This window comes from Maylandia zebra, linkage group LG17, assembly GCF_041146795.1.
Source record: "Maylandia zebra isolate NMK-2024a linkage group LG17, Mzebra_GT3a, whole genome shotgun sequence".
Classification (NCBI taxonomy): domain Eukaryota; kingdom Metazoa; phylum Chordata; class Actinopteri; order Cichliformes; family Cichlidae; genus Maylandia; species Maylandia zebra.
This window is the reverse complement of record NC_135183.1, coordinates 33,983,444-33,994,771: the sequence shown is the minus strand read 5'-3', so window position 1 is coordinate 33,994,771 and position 11,328 is coordinate 33,983,444. Positions and strand designations below refer to the sequence as shown.

The 11,328-nt window shown below is 43.6% G+C and overlaps 1 protein-coding gene across 3 annotated transcripts; it reads left to right on the top strand.

The window, feature by feature from the left end:
- The first annotated feature begins 53 nt into the window (after positions 1 to 53).
- LOC101471206 (dynamin-1-like protein) lies at positions 54 to 11,292 on the top strand. Of its 3 annotated transcripts, none has more exons than XM_076875898.1 (19): positions 54 to 313; positions 1,204 to 1,342; positions 1,844 to 1,890; positions 1,975 to 2,046; positions 3,191 to 3,277; positions 3,668 to 3,830; positions 3,948 to 4,068; positions 4,404 to 4,535; positions 5,707 to 5,913; positions 6,134 to 6,254; positions 6,427 to 6,582; positions 6,663 to 6,752; positions 6,855 to 6,947; positions 7,484 to 7,537; positions 7,845 to 7,925; positions 8,769 to 8,900; positions 8,999 to 9,108; positions 10,187 to 10,346; positions 10,429 to 11,292. In XM_076875898.1, exons 1-19 carry the CDS (start codon positions 212 to 214, stop codon positions 10,483 to 10,485), a joined length of 2,124 nt encoding a protein of 707 aa, XP_076732013.1. In that variant the 5' UTR covers positions 54 to 211; the 3' UTR covers positions 10,486 to 11,292. The 3 variants fall into 3 exon arrangements, with proteins under 3 accessions (XP_076732013.1, XP_076732012.1, XP_076732014.1); XM_076875897.1 differs by having other exon boundaries at positions 55 to 313; positions 1,204 to 1,345; XM_076875899.1 differs by lacking the exon at positions 7,845 to 7,925 and having other exon boundaries at positions 55 to 313; positions 1,204 to 1,345.
- Positions 11,293 to 11,328: the final 36 nt, after the last annotated feature.

Genomic DNA, 11,328 nt, shown 5'->3' with positions numbered 1-11,328 from the left:
GTCATTTTCAGCGTCTATATGATGTAGTCTTTTCCTTATCCTGAGCCATACGTTTTCGAACATTGGAGAACTACAACTCCCAGCACCCCACAAAATCTCTCAGCCGTCTGGTGGGTGTTGTTGCAATGGTGGTGTCGGAGGGACATTGAATGACTTTGGCTCCATCACGGAAGAAATACGGGTTTATTAGGTTAATTCAGCATTCACGAGCATGGAGGCTCTTATACCCGTCATAAACAAGCTCCAGGATGTGTTCAACACAGTAGGGGCGGATATTATCCAGCTGCCGCAGATTGCAGTAGTGGGGACTCAGGTAAAAGGCTGACTGGGTGCATTTTGCTCAGCAGGCTGTCATGCTAGCCAGATAACCTTGTTTTAATGATATACATGTATGTAGGAGGACTAAGAGAGTAGCATTTACTGCACCGTGATACCGATTCGCATATCAAAATGACGCAAAGGCCGTGTCTGGGAGTTCTGCTAAATTGTCACTTCTTCTTTTTGACAGCTAATAAACAGATACGCAGAGTCTGACCTAACGAGAGCAATTAAGTCTATTTTGATCACCATTAATTATCTCCACATCCTCATCTAGCTTCTGTAGACTAAAACTAGGACATAGCCCGAGGAAGAGGTAGAGGTAGTTTGCTAAAAAAATATTTTAAACCCCTGGTTCCATATGTGTTTGAAATTCGTAAATCTTACCCATCACAAATAACTAAAAAAAGACACCTAAGCTATCAAAGAATGAACTAAAAGTAAACATTCTTACCGATTATAAGCTGCTACTACATACAAGCTTGTGCTAAAAGAGGAAGTTCCAAATAACAAGGTTGTATGTACAGGTAGACTGGATGAACCAAATTTCCTGGTTAAATGCTCCATTTCCTGCTGCCTCACTGACCTGATATTCAAATCTTTTGTTTGCAAGGTGCAGCCAGTCAGGAGATTGGCCTTAAAGAGAGGGGAGCTAAAACTGCTTGTTTCAGACAGTAGATGAACTGAAGAGCTACATTAAGGCCCTGTATAGGCTAAATAAGGATAAATTGTGAATGATATAAAGCTGTAAAGCTACCAAGAATTTAAAAATGGGGTTGGAAAAGGGCATAATAGGTCCCCTTTAAACAATAAAACTGAACTATAACAAGCCAACTCTCTGGTGCTTTAACTCATATCTTTTTTTTGATGCACTTCTGCCTGCAGAGTAGTGGAAAGAGCTCTGTGTTGGAGAGCCTGGTGGGCAGGGACTTGCTGCCCCGTGGGACTGGCATTGTAACCAGGAGACCTCTAATCCTCCAGCTAGTCCACGTGGATCCTGGAGACACAAGGAAACATGATGAAGGTGGTATGTACTATGAACTGTAATAACCCTTTTTGGTCTTTAAACACACACACACACACACACACACACACACACACACACACACACACACACACACACACACACACACACACACAAGGGGGAACGCAAACACATCCTTGTAATCTTTAGTATCCTGTGTGAAAGATTCCCTGCCCCAGTTTTAAAATCCTGTCTCTATCACTGTCTTTCAAACAACTTGCAGATGTCATGGTGTGAAAAGCACTGTACTTCAAGGAGGTGCATTGTACAGGTGTCTTAATGTTTAGTAACCTACATCACCTTCTTAGCTCTACCCCCTCCTCCTCCTCAAAAGCACTACCTGTGATTCCAGCTGCTTTTATTCACCACACCAGTAAATGTCACCAGGCATCAGTCCTCGCATTAACCGCCATCACGCTCAGGCTCCCGCGCAGAGTAGCTTCTTTAATAGCCAGCACCTGTGTCGACCTGCTTTAAGAATGTTTTTATTCTGGTTCACAGGCAGAGACACTGAAGAGTGGGGCAAATTTCTACACACTAAAAATAAGGTATGTGTTATTGTGATACTAAAAAGAATTCAGTCTGCTGAGCCATACTTGTTGTGATATTGTTGTTGTGGTTTTTCTTTACAGATCTACACCGATTTTGATGAAATCAGGCAAGAAATTGAGAATGAAACCGAGCGAATATCTGGGAATAATAAGGTGAGATGAGGGTTGAACATTTTCTAAAGCCCGTGGGGTCATTGAGGATAAAATCATTATAGGATATTTCTTCCTTATTTTGCTTGTCAGAAACCCAACTTTAAACTGTGGGCCACCTACAGTCAAACTAGGAGTTAGAATAGAACAGAATAGAATAAACCTTTGTTATCCCACAGATGAGAAATTTGGGTGTTACACAGCTCTTATAGCAGCGGGAAATATAAAAGGAAGACACAAAGTGATCCTATATACATAAGCAACTGAAGTTTGTATATACAGGTAACAATGTATAGAAAAAAATTGTACGGAGATATGAATAAAATGTACTGTACAAGATAACCAAAAGGATGTTAAACTGTGTTATAGAGTCTGACAGCTGCTGGTAAGAATGACCTGCGGTAGCGCTCCTTCCTACACTGTGGGTGTAAAAAGTCTACTGTTGAACGAGCTGCTCAGTGCTCGTACGGTCTCATGCAGGGGGTGGGAGGTGTTGTCCATGATGGATTATAGCTTAGACAAGATCCTCTACTCCCCAACCTGCTCGATGGACTCCAGCGGACAGTCCAGGACAGAGCTGGCCCTCCTGATCAGTTTGTTGAGTTTCCCCCTGTCCCTCTCTGCCATTCCATCACTCCAGCAGACCACAGGATAAAAGATAGCAGACGCTACCACAGTGTCGTAAAACATCCTTAGGAGTGTCCTGTTCACCCGAAGGATCTCAGCCACCGTAGCAGGTGGAGACGACTTAGACCCTACAATAAGGGTCTAAGTCGTCATTTGTGTTCGTGGACCAGTCCAGTTTGTTATTGAGGTGAACTTCCAGGTATTTGTACTCCTCCACCGTTTCAATGTCCAAACCCTGGATGTTCACTGGTGGCTTCTTGCTGAAGTCAATCTCCAGCTCCTTTGTCTTGCTGGCGTTGATGCAAAGATAGTTAGCAGGCCGTACATACAGTAATAAAAACAGAGAATTAAAATAATCCAGCTGCAGCACAACTTTTAAACTAAATGCTTTGAAAACGGCAAGTGAAAGTGTAACTCTGGTTTAGGTCAGTGACTCTAGAGGGTCAGTGACCCCCCCAGTTCTAAGTTACTAAGCTATTAAATCCACTCTCCACTTTCCTCTTTTCTTGTCCCTCTGCAGGGAATCAGCGATGAACCCATTCATCTGAAGATTTTCTCTCCTCATGTCGTTAACCTCACACTGGTTGATCTGCCAGGAATCACTAAGGTAACATTTGCTCCAGCTCCCCAAGACAAGTCTTTGATCATCGTGCACCCCAAGGGAAATTAATTGTACAACACCTCCTTTCTTAAAAGTTTTATTCATTAAAGAGCACTAAAATGCCTTAAAAAAAGCTTTACCTTATAAGCCTGGTCAGCAATGTTCATTTCTCCATCTGGTCAATGCTTTTGTGTATTTCATATTTGTAGATGGCTGGGAATTAATGTTTTTCAACCGTGTGCTATGAAAGCCTCAGGGTATCCAGGCTTTGATTCTAGCCTCATTAGTTGGTCCCCTCTGGTTGGACGTGTTAATTTGACAAAGTTCCTACTTTGTTGTCTGACTCAAAACAACGGGTGCTGTGTCTTTGCTTGTAATTGGAATTGCTCCTTTCAGGTGCCTGTGGGTGATCAGCCTAAGGACATCGAGATTCAGATAAGAGATTTAATCCTGAAGCACATCTCTAACCCCAACTGCATTATCCTGGCTGTCACGGCGGCTAACACAGACATGGCTACCTCGGAGGCCCTCAAGGTGGCCCGGGAAGTCGACCCAGATGGTAAGAAAAACCAAATGGGAGCCATGTTCTAAAACTAGTAAAATAAGGAGTATTTTAAAGGTGTAATCTAGTGGCAGTGGGTTATGGTGCCCTTTGCGAATGACTGTAATTCATCAGGCAGGAGGACATTGGCTGTGGTGACCAAGCTGGACCTGATGGACGCTGGTACCGACGCTATGGATGTACTGCTGGGCAGAGTGATCCCTGTCAAACTCGGCATAATCGGAGTAGTCAACAGGTCTCACAAACATCACACAAACCGCTACTCATAATGAGTATGATTTCATATCAGAGATGAATAGCTCAGTGGAGATGTCGAGAGAGGAGTGCCACATCAATTTTTAATGCTCCTAGTAAAGGCTAATGTCAGGATCTATTGTTTGTTTTCCTTTATCACTGTCGTGCCATCGAGGGGGAAGATTTAATAAAAACGTTTCAGTCTTTGTGCACATCAATCACCATTAGACTTCTGGGAAAAATACGAGAAAGTACCGTAAAACAGACATTTTCTCGTAAATGTCTGTTTTGTTTTGTTTTTTCCTTTTTCTTTTTTTGGTACGTTTGAACTTTTAGGAGCCAGCTGGACATCAACAATAAAAAGTCTGTGGCTGATGCAATTCGTGATGAACACGCTTTCCTGCAGAAGAAATATCCATCACTTGCCAACAGAAATGGAACCAAGTACCTGGCCAGAACCCTAAACAGGTAAAAGTAACGGCACCCTGATGATTTAGACTTTAATGTCTAAATCACACTGAGACGATGATAGAAAGTTGCATTTTCTTTATCGAGCACCATTCAAAAGCTAGTTGGTGAAGTAGAGCCCAGATGATGTATCTGTTGGCTGATATTGGCCTATTGGAGATGATTCTGTTCTCGGGCCTGTCCTGTATGTGGCCATATGAAAATTAGTTCTAAAAATAAAAACAAGAAGTGTAAATGATGCTTGGGGTAATTTAAAAGTAGCTTTATTACATAGACTGACAGAAGCAGTGGGCTGCTTATATATTACACATGTTACTTCACATGAATGTAGAAAGAAGTAAAGACCAAATTACAAAAGGAAACAGATTAAAATGCAAAGACAGTTAAAGTCATTGCAAATTAAAAATGTGTACCTCCAGCACAAAAGTTCCAGGGCTTCAGGTGATACTTAAAACACCCAGAAGACTCCCAGGCTCCAGGGGGAGAGTGTTCCACAGCGTCAGACCCAAAATGGCAAACACACAGTTCTTAGTGTTACATAAGATGCCTTGCAGACCTAAAATTAAACTACTAATATGCAGACAGAGCCTTGTCAGAATCATTTAGGTTATATTACTGGATAATAGTGATGTATTAATGTGTATATCACTTTAATATTGCAGATGGAGGTTGTTTTTATTTACCTGTGTATTGAAATGTGATTTTCAGATTTATAGAGGGTGAGAGCCTCCTCGTGTCTCTCCCTCTGAGTATGTCCCTGGATATGAGGCGGCATCTGTAGATTCACTACTGATGTACTCTGGAGTTAGACCATTGACTTGAATCCTCAATTAATGGCATCAGAACCAGGGTGATGTTTGGTCATAATGTGTAGAGACAAAAAAATGGTGGTTTGAAGGGCAGCGTTTAAGAGTATATAGTGTTGTTTACTTTGTGTTACTTAGGCTAGATGAGGCTTTTTGTTTGTTAACACCAGCGATTAGTTTGCGTTTGTTTGCAGAATGTGATCATTGTCATATATACTAGAAAATGCCCAAGTAGTGCTTCCTCTGTGAAGATGCTGTCTGCATAGATATGGAGCAGCCCTGGCATTAATTACAGGCATCAGCGCATGTTGCTATTGTCCGTCCTAGAAAAGGTAATGCTCTGCCCTTTGCTGTTGTAATATCAGGCTACTGATGCATCACATTCGAGACTGTCTCCCTGAGCTGAAGACACGGATCAACGTCCTGGCAGCACAGTACCAGTCCCTGCTCAGCAGCTACGGGGAACCTGTGGAGGACCAAAGTGCCACCTTGCTCCAGCTCATCACCAAGTTTGCCACAGAGTACTGCAACACCATCGAGGGCACGGCCAAATACATCGAGACGGCAGAGCTGTGAGTAGTAGTCTCTGTGCCACTCCTCCGACCTGCCACATGGTGACGCTGTTGATGCGGTGCAGGGAGAAATGAGCAAAACAGCTGCATTGGTTTCATCATTTAATATGATCCAAATTGTAAGTTGAGGCACGCACAGCCTCTGCGAGGGAAGAGCTGACAGGAGCGGAGGCCATGGGGTTCACATCACAGCTAATATCCCCCCGCTGCTATTTTTCAGGTGCGGTGGAGCCAGAATTTGTTACATATTCCACGAGACCTTCGGTAGGACGCTGGAGTCTGTGGATCCTCTGGGGGGACTGAGCACCATAGATATCCTAACGGCCATAAGGAACGCCACAGTGAGTCGTCAGCTGTCGCATGATGTCATTAGCATCACTGCAGCTTGTCCTCTCACACCTGCGTTCAGTAGTCTGTTGTAAAACATGATGAAAAACACTTTATCTGTCATACAACTTATCTGTTCAGCACACGTTGCTGACCTGCACTTCCTCCCCTGCCTCCCCGCAATAGGGCCCTCGACCTTCCCTGTTCGTGCCAGAGGTTTCCTTCGAGCTGCTGGTAAAGAAGCAGGTGAAACGCCTGGAGGAACCCAGTCTGCGCTGCGTGGAGCTGGTCCACGAGGAGATGCAGAGGATCATCCAGCACTGCAGCAACTACAGCACACAGGTAGCTAACAGGCCCGGCGTGCACTCAGCTCGCCTTTGCTCGCGTGCAATCATTAACGTTCGTGCCGCTTCACCCCGCAGGAGCTGCAGAGATTCCCTAAGCTGCACGAGGCCATCGTAGAAGTGGTCACCTCCCTCCTGAGAAAGAGACTGCCCATCACCAACGAGATGGTACCGGCGCCTTCACTTCTCTTTGCACGTGTGCATTTATCTCCTGCGGCTGGGTTTTAGCGGCAAGTACAACCACTTTAAGCTGTTTTATTCTCGCCGCAGGTTCACAACTTGGTTGCAATCGAGCTGGCCTATATCAACACCAAACACCCGGACTTTGCAGACGCATGTGGGGTCATGAATAACAACATAGAGGTTCGTACTCACGTGGAAACAATAAACACATTAGATATAGAAAATAAAGTGCATGGAAGCAAAATGATGGAGGCAGTATTTGGAAATTAAGAAGCAACTGATTACACTGAACCCCTGTTGGTGATATTTAATTGCATTTTAGTTCAAGTGATATAGAGCAGGATCGGGTGATCCAGCTCTGTTCAAAACTCACTTATTACCCAAATAATTTCATGCACAGGGTTTTGAATACTGGTCACTTGTGTTTTCAATATGACTCTTTGTGAACTTTGGTAAATATGTTTTTCTAATTTAGTCATTTGAGTTTTTCCTTCATGTCTATTAAATTATTTATATTATAAACAGAATAACTAACAGTGCTACATGATGAAATGTGTTTGAAATGAGCAAAGTGGTTGGTTTAAGACCGAACCCCCCTTTTTTTTTTTTTTTCTCTAATCTTCTTGCCAGTAAATTATTTTCCATATTTTTTTTTTCTTTCTAAGAAGTGTCAAAAACCATCAACTGTTCAGACGTGTGTTTTTGTATGTTTCTAGGAGCAAAGGAGAAACAGGATGAGGGAGATGCCCGCTGCAGTTCCCAGGGATAAGGTAAAAGAGAGCGACTGTGTTGTCAAATATAACCGTAGCTCATGTGTTGTAACATTTGGTCGCAGGCTGCAGAGTCCCAGTATAAAGGAGACTTGTGTGGCGTTAATCACTCGGAGCACTGCTGAATGATGATCCGTGAAGCAAATGCTTCGGATAGTTTCCATCAAGGAATTTTATCCCACATCTCTTCTCTCCTCTTGCCTCAGCTTACGACAGCCAGCCTCCTTTTCTTCTGTCTTTCCACATTTCTTCTCAGTGCTTTCTTTTTCCTTCCTCTCCTCCATTCCTGCTCTCGTATTCATGCTAGTCTGTTGGCAAAGGCCCGGCCGGCCCAACTGCGGTGTCTGGCGAGCCCCCTGCGTCTGGAGCAGAGATGGACGGTGCCAAGGTGGGCACACATGCAGCCTGCTGGCTCTGTGCCTGGCTGGCTGCGGGGCTGCTGGTAGCGATGGATGGATGATGGGCATGGTCTGCTGGCATGCACTCTGATCTTTGTCTGCTAATGGCGTGCTCTTATTTTGCTTTCCCTCAGCCTGTGTGGACTTGCACTGACAACTATTGTGTTCCCTGAAGTCTGTTGAACCCAAAGTTTGTCTAACAGAAAAAAAAAAAGATTTCTTTCTCTTTCCCTTTCTAACCTCTTAATACTGTATGTGCAGTCTTTTGTTTTTAGATTCCAGACATTTTGAGGTAGAGAATAATCCTACCTCTGCGTACCATCTAATTAATCCTCCTTTCTTTTCTTTTTCTTTTTCTGTAAGCTATGCTAACAGTTCATGTTCCTCAGGGAATAAAGCGTGCTGACTTTGGTGACCCCTTGACTTTTCCTCTTACTTAGTTTGTGACGTGGCTGGGTTCCCCCTTCATCTTAATTGTAGCAGTGTTGAAATTGCTTCACTTTTTCCAAGCATCCCCCTTAGGTGTGCTTTGTTTTTAATCTTAATAAGCATGCTAACCTGCTTTGATAGTGTTGCCATTGATGTCTGAAGTTAACATTTGGCATGGCTTTTGTCATGTTTTCTCTCTAACTTGTTCATTAACAGCACAAAGACATAAACTTTAATTTGATTAATCCGGTCTCTTTTTTTTTTAACATGCCTGTTTTGTGTTAGCAGTGCATATGAGTCCTACTTTAACCATCACTTTCTGCAAATGTCATACTGTAATGATATTAAGGGTTCTAGATAGTGGAAAAGCATTTTTATCATTCTTTTTTTTTTTTTTTTCCCAGGCCCCACCTGCAGGGATTCAGGGGGAGCAGGACGGCACAGGAAGCTGGAGGGGCATGCTGAAGAAAGGGGAGGAAGCCCCAGGCTCAGGACCCGGAAGCCCACTTAAAGGAGCGGTCAACCTACTAGATGTGGTAACTTAACACTGGCCTTCCAGCGTGGCTCGTATTAAACATGACAGTCTATTGAGGGATTAAAACACTAGCCTTCCCTTCTTTCTTCCCTTTTGCAGCCTGTGCCTGTTGCCAGGAAGCTGTCGTCACGCGAGCAGCGGGACTGTGAGGTCATCGAGCGCCTCATCAAGTCTTACTTCCTCATCGTCCGCAAGAACATCCAGGACAGGTAGGCCCTCCCACCTGCTCCTCTTTTGTTTATTGCCATCAAATCCTACATAAAGAGACCAAAAACCAACACTAAGATAGATCTGCTAACAGTGTGTGCAGCTGAAGCCTCATTTCTAGTATTCCCCTTGTCTGCTCGAGCGCCATTGTTGTCCAGAAATCAGAATTTAAAATGCATCAGCGAGCCGCTTTGTTGGATCATTTTTATTAGCAACCAGAGGCACTGTACCTTATTTTCACTAAATCTCTCACATATAATATCTCTGCCTCTTTAAATGCTCAGTAGTGCGCCAAATGAGCAGTAATCTGTTTGTGAATAGTCCAGTAAATGGATTTTAAAAAAGTCTTGTCTGAGTAAAATTTATACATTCACTTCTAGAAAACTAATGAGCCTTTTAAAAAAAAAAGAAATTATATACAGACATTGGTGATGGGAAATTGCGGTTCCCCCACTATACTGAGGTGATCCGGTGGTTCTGCTGATTTTGTGCATGCTTTGTCCCTAGGAGGGAAAGGTCGCTACAAATCAGTTGTTCTGAGTGATTACTGTCATCCTGTGATGAAACATTTCTAATCTCTGGGATCAGGCTGTAAACGCACCCCCGTCCACAGGGCACAAGGTGGGGGTCACTGAATGGTTTATGAGGATGAAAATTATGTAAATCATACGCCTTTGCACACCAAACTTGAGCAGCTGTGAGAATTTTAAGAAAGAAGTGTTTTGCTGTGACGTTTTATGTGACGTCTGTATTGGCGGCCTGTTTCTACACATTAATTTCAGTAGACACAGTGGAAATTTGGAAAGCACAGCGACCGACACTACAGGACATGTAAACACCGTCCTTTAAAATGCCTCCCTTTCCTCTTGGGAGCAGAAAGTGCCCTTTAAAGCTCAGGAAGATTAAATCCATCATATTTAGCTCCTGCTTAAACAGCTCAGTCCTCGGACAGGCATGGCCACCTGGCGGTTCAAAGTCGAGCCACCTCCGTCTGGGGAAACGACGCCATCGCCGGGCCATCTTGCCGCCTTGTTCTCAACCATCTGTTCGGTCTGTTTCCTCTTTCTCTCTCTGCGGCAGCGTGCCAAAGGCAGTGATGCACTTCCTGGTCAACCATGTGAAGGACAGCCTCCAGAGCGAGCTCGTTGGCCAGCTGTATAAATCTGGCCTCCTCAACGACCTGCTGACCGAGTCTGAAGACATGGCCCAGCGGCGTAAGGAAGCCGCTGACATGCTACAGGTAACAGGTTCCTACGTTTGAGCAGTGCTCAAGTTTTCTCCAGTGTACAGTCGCTTCAATACTTGTTCACATTTGTCCACAGGCGTTGCAGAGGGCCAGTCAGGTGATAGCAGAGATCAGGGAAACACATCTGTGGTGAAGGAGAGGGGGGGAAAAAAAACGCATCCCAGGCTGTTACCTCCTCGTCACACCCAAAGGACCGATGCTCCACGCATTCATCATGTCTGAACTTGAAGTTTTAGATTTGCTACCATGAAAATATTCTGATCTCTGCTTCGGTGTACAGAGCTACTTGAAAGGAGCGAAACTCGTGTTGTTCACTAAAAAAGTGTAGTGTTGTCTGGAGCATGTGAAAATGCACTGCCTCTGTTTGCTAACGGTAAAATGTCGCCACCCACGACTCCAGGAGGAACTGAGAGTGCCGCTAAAGGCAGTGCACTTTTCGTTTTCGCCAAAGTGTGGTTAACCAGTATGGAGATGGACATTTGTGCGATGCTGAAATCAAAGTTTTTGAATCCATTTTTTGGCAACTCAGCAAAGCATTTAATATTTTGGTTCCAAGTTATAAACTCAAAAAAAGAAAAGTAATGTATTTAAAATATTCAGCTCCTAATTCGCAGCCTTTTCATTTAAGAGTAGCTGTCACATGTCCGAAACCATCAAACCTCCATCTTAATCTTTGCACTATTATAACTGCACTGTACTGTAAAGCAAGTCCATTAACCTGACACTGTATTGCCATCAGAGTCTTTATTTATTACTGTGTTATTTAAATGTGTGGATAATTTCCAGAGCACCGTAGCAGGACGTCATTTAATTAAGTTTACATATCGCTGCCTATGTGTAAAGAAAATTCATGGTGCACTGTGGTTCTGTGTGTGGTTCCCAAAAGAAAAAAAATAAATAAAAAGTGGTATTTTACTGCCAGTTAATTGGTTTGAATTCATATGTGCAAAGAGTGAGGATTAGTGAAAAGAAAAGA

Excerpts from the sequence above, each read along its gene's own strand:
- LOC101471206 (XM_076875897.1), top strand. The coding sequence starts at position 212 with ATGGAGGCTCTTATACCCGTCATAAACAAGCTCCAGGATGTGTTCAAC. Across the intron at positions 8,901-8,998 it reads CGGTCAACCTACTAGATGTG|CCTGTGCCTGTTGCCAGGAA; the intron begins GTAACTTAACAC and ends TCCCTTTTGCAG. Across the intron at positions 9,109-10,186 it reads CGCAAGAACATCCAGGACAG|CGTGCCAAAGGCAGTGATGC; the intron begins GTAGGCCCTCCC and ends TCTCTGCGGCAG.